Source organism: Pieris brassicae, chromosome 3 (genome assembly GCF_905147105.1).
Source record: "Pieris brassicae chromosome 3, ilPieBrab1.1, whole genome shotgun sequence".
Taxonomy (NCBI): domain Eukaryota; kingdom Metazoa; phylum Arthropoda; class Insecta; order Lepidoptera; family Pieridae; genus Pieris; species Pieris brassicae.
The window spans coordinates 17,053,616-17,075,500 of record NC_059667.1 but is presented as its reverse complement, the minus strand read 5'-3'; the positions used below and the strand labels follow the sequence as shown (position 1 = coordinate 17,075,500).

Genomic DNA, 21,885 nt, shown 5'->3' with positions numbered 1-21,885 from the left:
AATGATCGGGCTTGAATGGATTTGTGTGCTTATATTTTTCGTCCTTACGACTTAATAAAAAAAATAGTACTACAAAATACATCAATAAGCAGCTATACAATGTAATACTATTTTCCTCATAATTGTTACATTTTAAGATAATATCTAGCATCTAAAGTACTACAAAAATTCCCAAACACCAAGTCTCAACATAGTTTAGGATGAAGATATCTTTGACTACAATTAGTATATTATTAATAAATACATTTAGATACGATAAAAAATATTTTTATATAGTTAAAAATAATATATTGTAAAATTATAGATCGCTGTTTTTGTTTTTGATATCTAAACTATTTCCTGATTTTATTATCAGTAAATAGTTGTATTAACAGATAACTGCTTTATAACAACTAATTTTACCACACAAATTTGAAATATTAGGTAGATTGATCGATAGATTGAAATTTATTAGGTCATTTAATTTGTATTATTTATATACCAGTAGTAATTTTGTTATACCGGATCTTTTACAGAATTCACTTTTACATAATAACATTAGGTTTAAATACGATATTAAAATAATAACTACTGGAAATTAGTATTTGGTAGTAAGTGCTGTCAATTATGACATTTCCTTACGCAATTTGTTAATTGTATTTGATAGGCAAATGTCAATTATGACATTTCCATACGAAATTTATTAATTGTATTTGATAGGTAAACGTCATTCTGTTTAGGAAAACTCCATTTGAAATTGTGTACTTGGAAAGTAAATGACGGATGATACCAAAAATCACAGATCGACCCCTTGGCTTGGTTTATGCTTTTCTAGTTGTATTTGACCTTTCCGTGAAACTACCATCCGCTATTTGGATACGGATTTATTAGGAAATAATAAAATCATATTTACATACTAATACAGCAAAATATTATAATAGACAGAAAAAAATTGCCTCGATAATTAAATAAGACTACAATAGTGGTTGTCTGGAAGAGGTCACGCGAAAGCGATAAGACTGTAAAACCTACTTTTAATTTAATTATGTCAGTTGTGTTATATTTCTGTACATATTACGAAGTGTTAATAAATAAATATCAGTTTTAATTTTAAAAACGTAATACACGTAACGTAACGTAACGTTAATTCCATCTAAGTATTTACTTCTCTCAAGCAAGGATAAGTTTCTTTCGAGCGAAGAGGAGCGACATGAAAATTTAATGGCGATTGTTAATAACGGTTTTGATAAAATACCACAAAATTTCTGCAATTCAAACTGATGCTGGCATGTATTCAAGACTATTTTGCTTTTATTGTGTTTTCACAGTATTTTTTTATTATTAATTCATAACCCTCTACTGCCATATTGTCCAGGGACCAGTGTCCAGTGTGTGTCCAGGGTTGTTTTTATACCACATTTTTTCCAAAAATAAAAACAATATACATTTAATTAATTCTACTAGTTCGCGAATGGCAGGCGTCGCGAAATACGCCCCGGCTGCATCGGTAATATTTTCATCTCTTTCGGTTTTGTTTGCCTCCTTTAAATATTTGTTGCTCCAGGTCGTGCCTGGACGATGCGAATATAGGGCAGTGTAGAAGCACATGTTCCACTGTTTGCTCTTCATTACTGCAGGCACATGTTGGGCTTGTCCTAATTTTAAACCTATGCAGGTAATGTGCAAAGGCTCCGTGCCGTTTTCACAGTATTGCTAGTGTTGAAAATATCAAATTTATATTTAAAGCGCACTTTATATAATTTTTGCATATATTTATTATTTATTAATTTGCATTGCATCTCAGGGCTCGAGAGTCTCTGGTTTACGTTTAACATAATAATATTTAATATACTTTTTACAGATTACCACAGCCAATTTAATTGTCAAAAAGTTACCTGCCTAAAAATAAATGAATAAAAGCGCGCATCTGACAACAGCCCCTCATTCTCCGGGGTAGGTTGCCACCACCCTTACGCTTCCTGGATAGAGACGTGCCGTGGAAGACGCCGGTCACCTACTTAGGGGTCACCATAGACCGGAGTCTTACCATGAAGCACCACATCTCCAGGGCTGTAAGGAGCGCCAAGTGGGCGGCGCACACGCTTCGCCCACTGATCACAGGCAACCTACCCCTCCGCACCAAGCTCGCGCTACACAAACTGTATGTGCGCCCTCACCTCACGTACGCGGCACCGGCGTGGTTCTCCTACGCCAGGGAGACCAACCGGGAAAGACTGCGCATCGTGCAAAACACCGTCTTACGACGCGCAGTAAAGGCACCACGCTACGTGAGGAACGCCACCATAGCGCGAGACTTGCGGATGGAGTCGATCGACGAGTTCGTCGCACGGCTCGCGATGAGGATGTTTGATCGAGCGGACGTTTCTCAACATCCTCACCTCCAAAACATCGCGCCGTGGCACTCCAGGCCGCCCGACCGATACAAGTACCCGCGTGAGCTCTTCTCCGCGGGTCCCGACGACACCAGGGCAGCAGCTGCGGCTTCGACCGCTGGTCGCCTGGGAACTGGTATGATTGGGACATCCTTGCAACGTCCAATTTTTGTTTCTACCGTCTTTATTAAGTCCATTTAAAACGGCATTCGCGAAGTTTAATTGATACCTACATTATGTTACTAAAACCGACAAACGTGTTTTTTTATTGGATTGTATTCCATTCGGTATTTCATATTCTATCTATTAATAAAAAGCAAAAATTATGATAAAAATAATAATAACTGAAGTATTGATTGTTTTTTTTAATATGGAAGAGTACATCTTACACGACTTACTTAATGTCCTATAACCCCTAGATGGGGCATAGGGGGTCCACAGTGAGTTTCCATCGCGTTCGGTCTTGAGCCTCGTGTTTCTCTTCGCTCCAAGTCTTTCCGGCTCTCTTTGCCTCGTCTGCTGCCGCTTTCCTTGTGGATTCCAATCAAGCGCCTGCTTGGGAATAGGATCGGGATGCCTTCGGAGTGTATGACCTATCCAATTCCAATTGCGTTGCTTGATCTGCTGGCTGATCGGGTTTTCTCGACAGCGCTCCCAATGTTGCTCGTTACAGATCTTTTCAGGCCAGTAGATGCCCAGAATACGGCGAAGACAGCGGTTAACGAAGACTTGGAGTCGGTGCGAGATGTCTTTGGTTTAATTATTAAATGACTAATAGTTTGAATTCCAATCAATTAAATTAAATAATAAAAAGCAATAAATTAAATACAATTTATAATAATCCATGGCGCTACAACCTTTTTAGCCTCAGATTCTATATCTGTTTCATGATCATTTTTTAATCGAATAGGCAAGTAGGTTATCAGCCTTCTGTGCCTGACGCAAGTCGTCGGCTTTTTGGGTCTAAGACAAGCCGGTTTCCTCATGTTTTTCTTGACCGTTCCTTGTTCGAGCTAATGTTATGCGCACATAGAAACAAAATCCATTGATGCACAGCCTGGAATCGAACATACGACATCAGGGATGAGAGACGCATACTGAAGCCACTAGGCCAACACTGCATTATTATAATTTATAATAATAAATACAATTTATACATTATTTATATATCTACATTATATATATTTTCTTTTTAAACAATATACTATTGAACTTTTAGAGAATTCCGAGAAAAGCTTACCAGCCATTAAGACATTTGGGATACTTGTCATATAAAATATCAAATTCCTCAAGATATTTTTCCACTGTATCAAAGTCTAGTTTTTCAAAACACAAGAATTGTTCTTAACAAATTACATATGTAGATTTTTAATTCATTCTCCTGAATTTAAATGAAAATCATTCTTAACGTGGTGCATTGCTATAAAAATATATGATGAATGAATGGTTTAAGATTATAATATTATAGTTATTAGGCAAGGTTTTCTTAAATGTCCATAAATAAAAAATACACCCAATTTTATAATAATCATGCGATGTGTATGTGAATGTCGTAAATCAAAAATTTATGAACAAAATATTAATAAATAATTTGTATTTATCAGTCAGCCTCTATAGTGTATACCTTATATCTATTATAAAAAATTCTATCGAAATCAGTTAGTTTTGTATTATGTTATTGTTTTATTAGAGTTAACTGGCCTTGAGATAAAACTATTGCCGAACAAAAACAACCGGCCACGGATATCAATAAAAATATTCCGATTTGTATAGTGTATAAAAATATGTTACATCTTAGTAAATCTTATTTAATATAAATGTACATTCCATGCACACAAAAAAAAAACTAAACAGGAAAAAATATTTCTCAGAATAACATAAAAAGGTACGACACAAGCGCAAATATTTGAAGACTAATTTTAGAGAGACATATATCGTAACAAAGTTATTTTTCTACCTACTCGTTAACATCTTTTTTGACATCATGATAATAATATTTTAATCTTAACATTTGGCAACGAATTCACTATGATTGTTCTATCATATATCTGCGTCAGTGATGGCGATTAGCATGATACTCAAACAGCCTTTTATAATGATTTAATCTACTTGTGATGATATTAGAGTTAGTAAAAGTTAAATAAAACTGAGAATTTTCCTTAAAGGTGCTAAAAGATGTAATTTTTATGTTTTAATTTAGTCTAATTAACATTTACTGGAAATGGTAGGAAAATGGTAATTACTTTGTGTTTCAGAAATTATTAAGAGAAACAAAATTTTTATAGCAAAACTACATTTGTTACAGATCGAGGACCACCTAACCCAATAACTAATGGTATTCAGGCAGCAGTGCTAGAATGGATTAGATCTTTGGACTTGGAACTGATAAGCTTGTTACTGTCAAGAAGCTGGCCAATGCCAATATTAGATATTAGCGAACCTCGATGGAGACCCACTGAATTAACAGATACTGACAATGTTGTTAGGATGGATAGGAGGCAAAGATTGCTTAGATGGGATAGAAGACCGCCAAATGAGATATTTTTAGAAGGATTTGTTCCAATTGTAACGAGAGAGAATCCCGATTGGGAGGAGACCGATATGTATGGGTTTGCGAAAAATAATCATCCTTCCGTTTTTGTTTCAACTACAAAAACACAAAAAAAAATGTCTGGACACCTAGAAGTGTTAGCCGTGGTATAGTATATCAATACGAAATTTATGCTCCTGGAGGAGTCGATGTCAATGAGTCATTATTACAGGAATCGCCTTGGCTTAATCAGATGGAGGTTGTATTTCCTGGAGGAATACAAAATATATACATAAGATCAGCTAGAGAACTCCACGACGGTCGTATACAAAGGATTTGGATAAACCCAAACTTTTTGGATCCCAACGAATTGCGTCGTCTTCAAGAACACCGAACGTTGTATGGAGAATAGACCACCCTGATGGTGGTCACAAAGATCCTGATGTTCGTTCTAAGAGATCAACAAGTTCAGATGATGACTTAATGAATGGTGGAGCAGGTGATGTAGTAGAAGATACATACGGTGATGAGATTAACTCAAAACCCTTTCCAAGTGGTGAATTTACAATTGAAAGTATTAAAGACAATAACTTCTTTGTGGATTTGACTCATAATGATTCAGGTGCAATTGTCCACAATCACGTATATAATGGTGGGGAAAATCAAATATGGGTATTTACTTACGATGAAGATAAAAAGGCTTATAAAATAAAGAGTAAACGAAATTCTAGTCTATTCTTGAGCTGGAACAGTTGTGATACATCTAAAGAAATCGTTCTTCGAGGGTATACAGATAGCGGTAACAAAGATCAATACTGGCGAATTGAACAGATCGATGATTACTACAGATTTAGAAATCTTCAAAATTTAAACATGATTATAACAGCTCAGAATAAATCAAGTGATTATGGCGGAAAAGAGCTTAATGTGCAAACCGAAGCTGGTGATGAAAGAAACTCTCAGGAATGGAAAATTAAACCTATGTCCTTTCAGCCGATCCTAAATAGCGATTATTATATATTCAATCGCGATCTGGCTGATAAAGTTGTTGACTTTAGTAATCAAGTCGATTCCTTAGTTCATGGTCATAGCTTTTTGGACAATGACAATGAAAAGTGGAACTTCACTTACGATAGCGACAAGCAAGCTTATAAAATAAGGAGCTGTCGAAAATCCAATCTATTTCTGAGCTGGAATGCTTCCTCAAAAGAAATGGTTCTTCGAGCATATACAGAAAGCGGTAATAAGGACCAGTATTCGCGCATCGAGCGAACCGATAATGAGTCTTATAGATTTAGAAATCTGGAAAATTTAAGTTTGATTTTGATGCTGAGCAAAGAAGATAGTCCATACGGTGGATTGGATGGTGGTGAATCGTACATGATTCTAACGATGATAGTAATTTCTATTCGTATTGGAAAATCAAACCCATCTTTTACCAATACATTCCAGACGGCGATTATCATATATTCAGTCATAAATTCCCAGACATAGTTATTGATTATACTAATCAAGAGGGTGCTTTGGTTCATGGTCATAACTACTTCGGGAATAATAACCAAAAGTGGTCATTTGTCTTTGATGAAAATAAAAAGGCCTATAAAATAAAGAGTGGTAAAGGTTCAGATCTTTTCTTAACCTGGGATAGCAATGCTGAGCCTCAACAAGTGGTTCTTCGAGCGTATACAGAGTCTGGGAGTACGAACCAATATTGGCGACTCGAACGGACCATTAACGGATCATACAGATTCAAAAATCTAAATAACTTTGATATGTTAATAGCTTTAACGAAGAATGATAGTCCCTATGGAGGCATGGAACTTCTTGTGTCCCGTTCTGAGGAAAGTGGAATCAAGTGGTATTTAAAAATAATTGGGGAAGTAAGTTTGCCTAATGGTAAGTTTAGAATTGGAACAAAATCGAATTATAAAAAAGTTATTGATTATAATCGAGAATATAATTTGATTGTTATGGATAATGTAAATCTTGTTACTAGCGAATGGGAACTTAAATACGACTCAAATATAAAGGCATACAATATATATTCTGCAGATATCAATAACTTAGGATGGATATATCAAAATAAAAACTTTTTGTTAAGCTGGGCAATATAGATGGTCCTGATCATGGAGATAGGAGATATTTTTGGACGATAGAATATAGCATACAAAATGGCTGCTATTTAATAAGAAGTTTACACGATCCTTCTCATGTAGTGGGTTATTCTGATAATAATTCAGTTATAACTGATACATCAACATACTCCGATAATCAATTGTTCCATTTTATTCCAATTTAAGAATTTTAACATTTTAGTTGTGAATAAATTAATCCCTCAATTCTAACACAGCTGAGATGTCTGCTTTTTTATTACAAAATAACTTAGCCCTAAGATTTTCAATTTACTTAGAACAAATTGTAACTAAAATTTGTGACAATAAATAATATTATTACTACATTTTTTTTCTTTTCCTAGTTAACAAAATTATTTTAGGACTTGTACTGTCGATAAATAGCTGCCCACCTTTATTATTCTTACTAACCCGACTGCAAATTACTTAAAGGCATGCTCTAAGATCCAGTTGCAATCTCATTATGTATAAAAAATAGCTAATAATAGATACAAATACATTTAAATGGTAAAAAAATGCTTTAATAATGTTGTTGTTCTTACATAAGGATAATAATAATCATTTCCATCAAACAAGCTTTGCAGTAGATACGCTGACTTGCCTGATGTAGACATTACATTCCATACAAGGTGGCGCTGAATTAAAAATTATTTGCAATTATACTATTGATTTACATGATTATTAAGATTTTTTTAGTTGATATTCGCATAAAATCAAATTAATTTGGTTAAAAAAAAATTCTTTTACTTTTGTGACCCAAACGTAGAATTGTTCATAAAATAGTTGACCATATGATGGAATAGTTTAACTTTTAACGATGATAGTTAATTTTGTTTATTCTATTTATTATAAGAGCAAAGAGGTTCTTGTATGTTGCTATATTGACCAATTATAACTAGCAACATCATCATCTACTTACAATTGTTTAAAGTTATAAATTTGTGTTATTAATTGTTATTACTATAAATATTTAAATTGAATCGCACCCTATACTCTTCTACATTCTTTTAGTGTCATTGTGTTATATGAAGATTGGCGGCTTCTACTCAACTTTGAAGTAAGTTAACAAATGTGCTTGACATAGATGTAATAACAAAACATCGTTAGAATCTCATGAATCCTATTATAATATGATGTAAACAACTATTTTCTTTATTAAACTATAAAGTAAAATTTAATATTGAAAACCTTAAAGAGATGTCAACTACAGAGATACATATACATATTTCATATTAGTATTCATTTTACTTTGTCATTTCTAAAGTAATCGTAATTGTCAATATACATCAAGAATTATAGTAATAATGACTACTTTTAAACAAAATTTCTTCGCGTACGCGATGGTATATAGAACGGTTGTTAATACAATTGGAATTGTAATTGAAAAACTTAATTAAAATTCAAATCTCCTTAATTATTAAAAGTTGAAGTTATGTTGCATTTCTACTATACGTTTATATTAAAAATTTATTTTTTAATAAAAAATGTATGTACTAGAATGGAATTACAACTTTACTGAAAATACAGATTTTAGATAAATAATATTTTTGTGCCAATACATTTTGATATAAATTAGTAAAAACCGCGTATTACATTTGATAAATAATAAACCAATTAAGGGCGATTAGAAAAAGCAGATCACAAAAAGGTATGATTTATATAAGTGATTGAAATAGTTAGATGTTTTGTAAATATATATGGGAATGAAATATATATCTTTTACTGTTCAATGTGTTACATATCCATTGCACTCACTATGCAAGCAATACCTGCGTCCCTCTGACGCCACAGCATTAGAAATGGAAGCGGACAACAGACATCGAGAGCTTTGATTGGGTACCTCATATCAGACAAATTGTCATATATAAGATTCAATAATTTAATAGTAGTTTGATTAAAGTAATTTAAAAAATATATTTTGTTTTTTTTTTATTCCCCGCTGGCCCTCGCCGTACATTTTATTGTTGTTTTTGGTTCATGTATGTTTATTGTTTTGTAATATACGTAGTAATTGTAATCTAAGTGTAAATACTTGCCGCACTGGTGTGAGCCGTAGTGGCAACTTATTAGGTCAAATAAATAAATTAAATGAAGCACAAAAATTACTATAAAAACAACTTAGAAAAAAAACCGCCATAAAAAGGATATACTTAGTATGCAATGAAAGAAGACAATACAATACAGGAATACAAAAAATTATAAAGATCTTCATAAACCAATATCTTTAAATACTCGTTATGAAAGCGTAATTATTTGGATAACAATTGATAGTATGTTCAAAACGAATCTATCATAAAAAGGTTAGTCAACAGTGAAGGATCACAATATGATCTTTTATCAACTTTTTAAGATAATTAAACATACATGATGTTTGCGTAAATCAACTTTTTACGCAGCACATGCAATGGAAGTTCCTTTCAATTTTTTACAACATACCTTGGAATATATATTTATACCTATTCTTCTTGCGTAACGTTAATGATGATTTTTCATTTCGAACCAGAAGTTAGCGTTTGTAACTAAGTTTGGTTACCAAACACTTCAGCTTTATATTGCGGCGTGTGACTCTCATCCCTGGTTTCGTAGGTTCAATCCTCGGCTGTGCACCAATAAACTTTATCTATCTACCCATTTAACACTCGCTCGTACGGTGAGGAACCTGGCGTGCCTTACACCCAAAAAGTCGATGTTGTGTGTCAGACCCAGAGGCTTGATCACTACTTGCTTATTAGAAATTATCACGCAATAGTTACTGAAATCTGAGGCTTAGATCAAAAAGGTTGTTGCACCATTGGTATATAAAATGAAACGACTACTAACTGCATTTAATTATGTACGTACGTTCTGCAGATGTTGTCGAATGTCGATTATAAAGACAACTGTTTACAATATAAAAATATTAATTATTTGCATAGTATCGAAAAGGAAAAAAGCCAAACACAGTTGTATTAATAACAATTAACGAATTTAATTGTTATTAATACAAATTCATTAATTGTTATTAATACAATATTATTCATGTAAATAGCAGTTACATGTTGAATCACTGAATTGAAGATTTATGAAAGAATCCCGCAATAAGACATGGGACAAGTTCCTTTCTGAATCTGTTTCGATTTTGTTTGAAGGAAGTGGATGACCAGCCTTATTTCTGTATTTATTGTTAAAGAGTTGGTTCCCGTCATTTGTACTGTAGATATTTTAATAAATATGCTGTCTCTTACGCAGTCCGGGTATGCATGGTCACATTAAATGTGTTTGCATCGTTAGGGGTAAATATATACAACGCAGAAAAACGTTATTTTTAATTGGTTTAGATGTAATATGAACGTAACAGTACAAGTGTAATGTATTTAACTAAAAACCCTATTTTCACGTACAATCAAATTGAGATAATATTGGTCGATAATTTTAAAACAAATTCGTTCATACTATATGACGCCGCGCATTGTCATTGTGTTGTCATAGCATTGATGGCTCGGTGGGATTAAAATAATAAATATGACCTAAATTATTTTAACGGATTAAACAGTGCTTATCCGGAGCTGGATATATTCTGTTTTAGAGAAAACATTGTTGGGTGCCTATCTCGAACCTAATTGCTGTTTGATGTTTTTTTCTACTTTACCAAAAATTTATGCAATTTTTTTCGTGTGTTTATTTTATCTTGTATATATTTTAATCGTATTTTTTTTGGAACACTAATGTTTACTTCAATTGTCATACATTTTAGATGGAAGATTTTGTAAAAGATGCAGTAGATTTAGTACTATGTATTATGTGGTAAACTTTTATAAGTAAATAAATTCAGATTGATACGATGTTTACTTTTTAGACGTTCAGAAGTGTCGTATGAATATCGTCATATTTCATCGTTGAGTTCCTTTAGGTAATTAATAGAATCACAAAACATGTCTTCAGCTAGAAAGCTGCCCCGAGGTTTTTGGGCGTTTCTAATAATGTATATATCGCGTAAATTTCCAAGAATTAGCGGTCTCTTGCGGAATTCAATAGGTTTTATTAAATTGGGTTAAGTCGTGTTATCAAACTTGATGTAACCATACCATTTTGTGATCTTACTTTCCTCAACGTAAACTGGAAAGCACGCAGCGGTCACAATTTGTTATAATAGGGTAAATTAACATACCAAATGAGTCGATCTATTCTATCTTGCATATACGACGGTTATTGTGTACATTGAAATTAGTAAATTATGTCGTACGAGTTCTTGTTAAATAAAACGAATTATGTTTAGAACAAAATACACCTTTGGAACAAATACAATATTATGTAGTGTACATTGCAACTGTACCATCGGGTACAGTCAAAATAAGTTCGTTTAGAGACACCTAGCGTCGCTTGTCGGTCGTCGAAAGAATCTTTACACCCCTAGCAACGCTTTATTTTATTTATTTATTTATTTACACTTCATTACACTACAAAATAAAAATAAAAATTAACATAATTAAATCAAAAGGAGGGCAACTTGCGGCCTTATCGCTAACGAGCGATCTCTTCCAGGCAACCACTGTGAGTAAAGAAAAAATAAATGTATTAAATAGTAGCTTTAGTAATGACATTTGTCACCAGATGGTGTTAGCTATTATATTGAGATTCGTAAACAATTTAAAAGATTTATACGTAAATAGAAAATTCTAAAAAAATGTTTTTTGAATATTTGGAAGCGGAAAAAAAATTAAAATTGCATATAGTGTATATTAAGACTAACTGTTATTTATCACTAACGGTTAACTATTAGTGATGTCTAAGAAAATTCTATTTGTTAGCATACATTTACATATACTCACATTTATTTGTACCTATAGATTGGTGAACCACTGTTTTTTTAGCTACTACTACTATTATCACATGACTTATAATTCATATTGGGTTTTTATTGATCACAACTTATTTATTCGTAAGATTTATGATTAATACGCGCGCATGAGGGATCGGCATCTGACAGATTACATACCCAATAACAATAATTCCCTTTCTTTCGCACAAAAGCGTGACACGAAACGGCAAAGTCTCTTGTAAAAATTAACAAATGGGCTATCCATTGTAATTTTACTACATACAGTACGTAGTTTGTTGTAAAAACGTAAAATAACATTGTGATTGTGTGCCTTACCTAATAGATTAAATTCAAATTTTGCAAATCGTTTAAGGTCGTTGATCCTCAAAAAAGTATCTAACGATTAAATGGTTAACTACACTAACTGGGTAACTACACTACAGATTGTATAATTAAATACATGTAATTGTTATGATATTTAATAAATTGACATTCGCTAAATGGAAGGAAATGGATATTTAAGCATCAGAATCTATTACTAAAATGTATAATATATTGCAGGTCTACAAAAAGGTTGTGGAGACAGCGATAATGTTGTTGAGGATTGATGACATTGCAGATGGCCCAACAAGAATAAAATCTTTATAATTTTTCTAAATATTTTAAAATAGTTAGTTTCAATATTCTGAATTTTACATTGAATATTTTTTACTGTTTTGTTAATATTCAATATATTAGGTCCTTACATATGAAATTGGCGTTTTGTCGTGCTGGCCACTTTGACCTCAAATACCTCCTTTTTGGTAAGGAACTCCAAATTCAAATTTGTGCAGCTATTTACTCATGTATTTGTGCTTCGATGACCGTCATTCATTTGTTTTTTTCTGTTTGCGTCACTCATTTTACAAAATGGAAAACTTAAAGTATCGCATTATTTACGAGTACGAGTTCCGCCGTGGCACTAGTGCTGCGGAAACGACTCGAAGGGTGAATGATGTGTATGGCGGTCATGTAGCAAAAGAAAACACAGTTCGTTTTTGGTTCCAACGTTTTCGTTCTGGAAATTTCGACCTGCAGAACAAGCCCCGTGGACGGCCTGAGACCCAAGTTGATAATGAAGTATTGAAGGCTGTTGTGCATCTATAGTGGACTAGTGCCGGTATTGTTCATTGCAGTTTTCTCAAATCTGGCCAGACTATTACGGCTGATGTCTATTGTCAGCAATTGCAAACCATGATGGAAAAGCTAGCTGCTAAACAACCTAGGCTGGTCAATCGCTCCACGCCACTGCTACTTCACGACAACGCTAGACCACACACTGCACAACAGACGGCTACCAAATTAGAAGAGCTTCAATTGGAATGTCTAAGACATCCTCCGTACTCCCCGGACCTTGCTCCAACAGATTACCATTTTTTTCGAAATTTGGACAACTTCTTGCAAGGGAAAAAATTTAACTCTGATGGGGCAGTCCACGTCGCCTTCACAGATTTTATTGATTCCCGTCCGACTGGTTTTTTTAGTGAAGGGATCAATAAACTACCTATGAGATGGCAAAAGTGCATAGAAAACAATGGTTCATACTTTGATTAATTAAATATATTATATTTAAAAATATTCGACTTTTTGTTCCTCCCATACAAAACGCCAATTTCATATGTAAGGACCTAATATTAGGTTGATTAGTTGCATTTAATTTCAGCGTAAAAAAGGACATCAATCACTAAACTGAATAATTGTATAGGAATTAAAAGAAATAAGTAATTATATTGTTTATTGCCAGAAATATCAGTAACTGTATTAAATAACCTAGAATCTTAGAGCTAGTCATGATTTATAATATGGCAAAAGAAAAAATCTCAGCTGGCAGTTTTCTGAGCCACCTTGTAATTAGCCTAACTGAGATGTTAACTACACAAAAAAAAAACAAAAATTTATTTAGTTGAGGATGTTATATAGTAGTAGGTATATAAAATAGAAACATTATAAGCTCATCCCTAAATACAAAACTTTAATGCATTCAATTATTTTATCGGATTAAAAAACAAATTATTTCGAATCTTTGTTAAAGTACGATATAATTCATATATACCTAGATAAGTTCATCCCAGACAGTGCACATTGTCGTTTGTTTCTCAATTGCTTGAGATTTTAGAAGGGTTGATAACCACGGCCAAATTGCTGTAGAAATTTTATTTGTTAACGTAATCAGCTGATAACCTATAAATTGTTAATTTCTAATAAAATTAAACAATTGGTTAACGGAGTATGTTGCATTATCAGTTGTTATGGGATTGTTATCAGAATAGCTCACTGCTTGTGATGGGTCAAATAAGCTTCTTATTAAATAACCACCAGCCTGCATTTTATATTCTACCATCCAATAATTTCGAAGATTAGACCCATCTATATTATCTAAGGTAACAAAACAGTTTTTATTTTGATATACCCATCCTAGGTTTTCAAATTTTGACGAATGTATCGTATATGCTCTTTTAGATGAATCATATTTAATTTCCCAATCGCTAGTAACAAGATTTAGATTATCAATAATAATCAACTTTGATTCTTGATTTGAATTAATTACCTTTTTATAATTTGACTTCGTTGCAATTTTAAATTTACCGTTTGGTATGGCTGCTTTTCCAATTTTTTGCAAAAACCAACTATTTGAAACAGTAATTTTGTCATTTCCAGTTTCCTTACTATCAGTTACTATAAGTTCTTTGCCTCCATATGTACTGTCTTTGTCAATCATAGTTATTAACTTTTCTGTATTCTCTAGATCCCTCAGTCTGTAGGATCCATCATTAACCTTTTCGATGCGCCAATATTGATTCTTACAACTGCTCTCGGAATATGCTCGTAGAAACATTTCTTGAGAAGTATCATTACTATTCCAGCACAGCAAAAGATCTGTACTTAGACCATTCTTTACTTTATAAGCTTTTTTCTCTGTATTATATACAAACGACCATGTTTGGCTATCATGTCCCCTGTAGCTATGAGCGTGAACTAAGGAATCCTCTTGATTGCTATAATCAATGACTATGTCTGTCAAATTACGATTAAATATATTATAATCACCATCTGAGATGGACTGATAAGAGACAGGTTTAATTGTCCAACGTGAATGAATATTAGCATCGTCGCTACAATCTTTATGAACTATTACTTTAAGGCCGCCTCCTTCGCCGTCAAAGGATGCAGCATTTAAAATTAAATGTAAATGTTCCAAATTTCTAAGTCTGTAAGATCCGTCATCGGTCCGTTCGATACGCCAATATTGGCTCTTATTACTGCTATCTCTATATGCTCCAAGAACTACTTCTTTAGACGCAGTATTACTATTCCAAGTAAGTAATAGATCTAAATTCAGCGCACATTTTATTTTATAAGCTTCCTTTTCACTATCGTAACTTAAATTCCATTCTTGATTTTCCTTGACAGAATAGCTTTGAGCTTGAACCAAAGATTCCTCTTGATTATCAAAGCCAATGACTATCTCTGACAGGTTACGACTAAATATATTATAATTGCCATCTTTTATAGTCTGAAAATAGACAGGATTAATTATCCATTTTTGAGAGTTATCTTTATCAGGAGAAATTTCTGTATCCATTGTAACTTGTTTTCCACCAAATGAACTAAATACATCCTGAATTGTTATAATCATATGTAAATTATCCAAATTCTTAAATTTAAAATATCCGTCATCGGTCTGTTCGATACGCCAGTAATGGTGCTTGCTATCATTATTAGTGAAACCTTGAAGAATATTTTCTTTAGTCGCGTCATGACTATTCCAGCTCAGCAATAGGTCAGAATTTTGTTTACTCTTCAATATATAACCTTCTTTATCGGAATCATAAATGAGTAACCATGTTTGATTATCCCCACTGTTATATTCGTAACTATGGATAATACCACCATCGACATTTTGAGACAAATCCAACACAAAATTATTATATTTTTTACTTTTAATTGTAAATTCTCCGTCTGGTAATGGCCGAAGGTTTTCAAATTCATCACCAAATGTATCTTCTAATACATCACCGTCATCACCACACATTAAGTCATCATTAAGATCCATTCTCCCTATAACTTTTGGTGTTTTTGGTGCGAAACTTGACGAGATTTTGGCTCGATGAAAGAAAGTTTGGATGTGTACGTGTAGGTAATTTAGTAACAAAAACTAGTAAAATAAGACTTCTGGACATATAACAACTCCTGCAGGAATTATTTCGTTGGCAATTCCTTTGAATAAAGGGGAATCTCTAATCCACTTCTCTTGTTGCATCGAGCATCTGTAAAACGAGAGGTGGTTAGTTATTTATGGCAATGGAGTTTAAACGAAAATACTAATAATTTATATTTTAGCTAAGTATGTTTATGGTCCTTGTATTTTAAATCATTATAACATCTAGGTACTTTTTTAAAGTACTTAAAGTATTTTGGTATCATTAATTTTTTTATGTAAATGTGAAAGTTTAGTCAGCAGAATCAGCTTGCTTAAAACCTCTTCTACTAAATATTTATAGGATTGTAGGTATATTCATATATTTGATATAGGTAAGAAAGTTAGAAAAAAATTCTTGAAATAAAAAATACCTACACTAATAGGGCCTTTACACAAGTGTGCGGAAGGGATCTCTCTAAATGCAAATACAATTCTTGTAGATAGCCTAGAAACTACAGTACTGTCAGTGTGGAGTTAGTGTTACTATTCACTACAAATCAGGTTGTAATGATACTGAATATTAAAATTCCAGAAACGGTATTGCTATAAAGTTAGCAAGTAATTTCACCATCTGGGGGAGATGGTAAGTATGAGAAGCTGCAACTAAAGCATTTGGATGTAAAAATTATACTTGCAAATTGGAACAACTTGGCAATATAGTTTATTAAATACCATAATTTATAAATTTATTTTACTAGCCACTTAATTAAATCATTAATTACACAGCACAAGGCCTAAGATTATGTCATCAGTACAAACTTTATAAAACTATAACCATTGATAATAACACCAAAATAATAGGGGCAATCGATGTGGATCTCCAATTATATGTTGCAATTTTAATCCTACACCTACTAGTTATCCGAACTAAACTTCATTTTATTATATATAAGTTCTTGAAAAGCAAAAACTAAGCATGTTTACTAGGTAATGTTTATGTTTAGTATTATTGCAGTTTGTCAAAACACCTATTAATCATTAGTACCAAAAATACTTCTATATAAAATCTGAACAATAATATTTCAAATAGATTTAAAGCTTGCTTCAACAATTTATTTAAAAAGTTATCAAAATCATGGGTAAATTATTACTTAGAGTATATAAACAGTGTTATGTTATGTTTGTTCTGGATCTTTTACAATGTATAGAAAGTAGTTTTTATCGAAGTAACTAGATCGTTTTTGAACCTATGTATAATTAAATTCTTTCAAGCAACATGTTGCAATTATTAATTCATGATTCAACTCCGCATTTTATAGTCTCTTAGACATTCCAATACGAAAGAAATATAATTTCCTAATTATTATCCTAGGGCTTATATTTCTACAACTTAATATTATAAACAGTAATATATCTAAAAAAAACAGAAAATATCTAAAGAAAGAAAGAAAAGGTAATCTCTCGATAAATATAATGACTAAAAGAATCTACCTAGTTTGTTTGTTTGCAAAATAAACTAAAGATGCATTGTAATATTAAGCAAATTGTCCCACTATTGCAGTTAATTGATATCACTTAATATTAGTCACTTGGTACTTACTCACTACGTATATTTTAACGCCGGTAGAACTGGTCGAGTTTGTACGTGAAGCATCTAGACAACGTCTGCAGTCAACATAAGTGAAAACAACAAATAACCAACTGTCAAGTCGTCCACAATTCTACAAGTCCAGGGTTACCAACGCTCGATTATAAAAGTTTGCCCTCAAGCAAATCTATGTCATCACAAAAATATAATCAATTTTATTTTCAAAGGTGACTGAAGGTAAACGGGCAGCAGACTCACCTTATGTTAATTGATACCACCACCTATGGACACTCAGGTTTGCAAGTGCTTTGCCAGCCTTTTAAGAATTGGTACGCTATTGTCTTGAAGGACCCTAAGTCGAACTGGCTTAGAAATACTTCGGTACAATAGAGTAGGCAGCTGGTTCCACTGTCCACATAGTGATCCCGCTGCTAAGTTGTGGAGGCGGAATGCGGCTGTGCTCAGTGACTCTGGCTCTTTACTGGATGTCATTACGGGTGGACGCTCTCTCGATGCCCATGTTGCCGAGATTCGCCACAACCTGGAAGAGTGCCATGAAAATGGCATTAAAATTGAAATCTTTTGAGTGAAGGCGCACGTTGGCACTGCGGGAAACGAGAGGGCAGACGCTTTCGCGGGGGAATCCGTCGGGGAGACGAGGACGCAAATAGGGTACGATGCGTATCCGCTTTCCTATTTGTGACGGCTGATAAGACTCAAGACTTTAGACACCTGGAATGAGCACTATGTAGGGGACGAAACAGCCTCAGTCACAAAAGTTTTTTAAAGATGGCGCACACCTCACATGGCGCAGATCCTGACTGGCCACTGGACACTATTTACACAGACTCAAACTGAAGACGAGCCCCGACGAGACCAAACGGCGGTTCATTTACTTGTTGAGGGCCAGGTGCGATCTCGAGATTGGCATGAGGGTATCCCATGATGGCCTATCCAACATGTTGCTTAAGCACAGATCACAGCTGGAAATTTGTTGCGGCAAGATTGTCAAACATGTCACTGATATTAATATCACGAGAGTTAACGCAGGTGGCACCGGTCAGCGGGCTCCTACTCACCCATAAATATCATGACGATATTTCCGGATCAGTTGTTGCCCGGGCCCGGCGGGAGACGCCAACTCTCTAAGTTAATCATGTCCCTTTTTAAGAAAGGGGAGACTTCGATACTCCCCTGCTATCTAGCTACTCGGTCACATATCTGCCTGACTGCGTGCGCGATAGGCTAGTATGTAGGGTCGGGGTCTTTCATTTAAAAAATATTTATATTTTTTATGAAAATCAATGGTACAGTTTTTGTCAAAGAAGTTACACTAAGTCATTTATCAAATAAAAATCCAAGAGAACACAATGTACAGAAGACGATCCAAAGCACACAATTATCATTAACATCCACCAATTTTGATTTGGGTTATATGTGTAATATACAAATATCAGGGTTGAACCCTTTGATAAATAATAAACGAAGGTGTAAAGTTTACCAAATATAGACAATCGTCACTTAATTATTTTCAGTCTTGAATGTCATATATTTTTTCACTGTTAGTATTTTACGATTGAATAGTAAACTATGATAATAATAATCTAAATCAATATGGTCTTAACACATTGTGAAGGAAGTGAACAAGCATTTTTTGTACAATTTATTATTATTAAAGTGGTATTTTTTCAGTGTGATCATTATTTTAATAGTAATCTAATAGTAATCAAATTACTATATTAAAAACGTAATGTATAAAGAGTAAGTCTGCACTTCAATATAACAAATTATACATCTAAGTTCCCACATTCGGCTAAAGTTTCATTGATTGGCAACATTAATATCATAAAAATACAGTGAATTTCAACGGGTTGAACCGCGATCCTGAGCAATACGATTCGTCATCACTCGTTTTGCAAATTCGCAATATGGCGCGGGAAGCGGGTCAGCTTGTCGTCCTGTTAGAGTAAGGAAGCGCTCTAAATTATATATCTTTCTCGCTTACCCACTAGCAGCGTTATTATCGTATTTTTACTGTAGCCACGTAATCGAGTTCATAGCAAAAAATTTACATTTTCAGTAGTTTGTATTAATTTAATCACCTTCGAATTGGCCAAGGAAGGGCGTCTAAACTGGAAGAACAGTAAACAAAGACAGTGCATTAACAACCTTGAGCACTGCTTTTTTAATACACTATTTTATCTCCTCCGCTACTAACTTTAGTCGGGTAAACATAAAAATCTTGTGATGGTCGATTGAAGCCAGATATTGAGGTGAGATGGTCAAAAGGCATAGGCTGTCTAACCTCCCATTTTCACTATAACTAAATCAGTTTAATGTGTTGTACATTCAGATCATTTAGATTGCGATAAAGAGCATCCTGAAGAAACCGTCATGTTTTTGACTCAAAACTCCATGAGGAACGTTAGGCGGGGTGAAAAATACTTTTTACTTTTCTATGACCAATATGATCAAGGAATTTATATATAAATCGTTAAATAGTTATGGCACCACTTCGGCATCTTTTTACTTATAATATCCAAGAAATTTAGTAGAATTATTCTTTTTCTTAGATCTTTTGTAATATCTTGTGTTGTTGTTGCAGTTTTATATGTACTATGGGAACTCAATAATAATATTTTTCCTTAGCAATAAGACATATTTTAGTTAAGAAATTACCATTCTAATTACCTACAGGAAAATAATTATAAATCTGAAATGCGCATAATTTTTATATAAGTTTTAGAGATAACCTCATAAAGTGTCAAACCGACATGGTTGTGATAGCCTTTTTTAACATCCAATATGCACAGCGATTTCTTTCCTGCGTAATTATATAAGAAAATGATATTATACGTTAGGATTTTTTGCAACAGCTTTTTATGAAGCGATAACCATTTGTAAACATGTACATTTTAACCGGTGTTGCGTCATTTATATAAACGCTTCTCAAAAATATTCTTTGTCTAACTAATTAGAACTATATAACTCTCAGGTGCCGTTAATAAGACAAACATTTAAATAGCTCTTTTCTATCTGGAACTCCATTAACACGATGTAAAATCTCGTGCAATTTCTGGAATCCTAAAAAAAAAGTCTGAGGCACTACATCTTGCGAACCGATTTATGTATCTTTTTTGTGATCATTTGTTACTGATAGGCAAGTAGGTAATCAGTCTCCTGTGCCTGCCACACGCTGTCGAGGTTTTGGGTCTAGGGAAAACTGGTTTCCTCACGATGTTTTCCTTTACATTTCAAGCGAACGTTAAATGCGCACATAGAAAGATAATCCTTGGTACACAGCTAGGTATAAGATACGCACGCTGAAGCCAGAATTCCATCACTGCTTTACTGGAATACTACAACTGTTATTTGATAGAGAAATTAAAAATTAAATAATCATAATCAAAATAAAAAAAAATGCGTATTATTACACATAATGTATGTTTAGTATTTATAATTTTGGTACCTACATTTTATAATTGTGTTTATTTTGGGATAAGCTCTATATGTAAACATCATTATCTGTAATTATCTGTATCTATGTTTACATAAACTTATATTATTTTGCATATATTTTCTTTTAGATATTTAACGAATAATAACATATGATTATAGTGTACATGTTAATAATTGATAAAAAAAACTTATCTAAATGCCACAATATGATAATAAGGTTGCAATAATACTGTTACGAGCTAGGGGATCGGATAGAAAATGCCGTGAATTTATTCAAGGGTTTATTTCTTGATAAATCAATGAGGAATTTATGGGCACAAATTAATTGCAGAGATGCACTAATTGCACGCAAAAACACAGTCACTAATTACTTCACTTATGCACACTTCACACAGTACTTTATCACTTATATTCACTTTATTCGCACTTTATCGCTTCGGTGTTTCTCTCGTGTAATCGCATTCAAAACTAACTGACTAGTCGCGTTTCGGCTCGCTTATATATCCCTGGGAATAATTCTAAACAATATTCGAGAACTTTCTAGGCGGGCTTGCTACTGAGTAGCGATTGCACAATTCTAGAACGTTCGCACTCTTTGTCTCTTTCGCACGTTGCTCCGTCCTTGTCGTACGGCGTTCTAGAGTGCTCGTCTAGTTTCGAGAAAGTTCTGATCTTCTCTCTCTCTCTCTCGTATCATTTCGTCCTTGTCTCACACCTAGAAAGTTCTGTCTAGAATATTCCTTCATCAAAGGGGTATAACTAGGCCTGAAAACGCCTGAAAACGGGTCTCCTGAAAACTGCACCACTCGACTACACATGTTCTGAA

General features: G+C 33.5%; 2 protein-coding genes and 1 pseudogene across 3 annotated transcripts in view; 1 reads left to right on the top strand and 2 right to left on the bottom strand.

Annotated features, from left to right (window-relative positions):
* LOC123706786 (pierisin-like) overlaps positions 1-11,961 on the bottom strand; it is a 36,164-nt gene extending 24,203 nt beyond the window's left edge. The window contains exon 1 of the mRNA XM_045656228.1: positions 11,843-11,961. The gene's annotated coding sequence lies outside the window, so the exon portion shown is untranslated. The remainder of the gene's footprint in view (positions 1-11,842) is intronic.
* On the top strand, positions 4,594-7,201 carry LOC123707804 (annotated as a pseudogene).
* Positions 11,962-13,593: 1,632 nt separating the features above from the next.
* LOC123706788 (pierisin-like) lies at positions 13,594-17,719 on the bottom strand. 2 transcript variants are annotated; one of them, XM_045656229.1, is made up of 2 exons: positions 17,613-17,719; positions 13,594-16,139 (listed from the first exon to the last, which is right to left on the bottom strand). In XM_045656229.1, exon 2 carries the CDS (start codon positions 15,923-15,925, stop codon positions 14,063-14,065), a length of 1,863 nt encoding a protein of 620 aa, XP_045512185.1. In that variant the 5' UTR covers positions 15,926-16,139; positions 17,613-17,719; the 3' UTR covers positions 13,594-14,062. The 2 variants fall into 2 exon arrangements, with proteins under 2 accessions (XP_045512185.1, XP_045512186.1); XM_045656230.1 differs by having other exon boundaries at positions 17,617-17,716.
* Between the last annotated feature and the right edge of the window lie 4,166 nt (positions 17,720-21,885).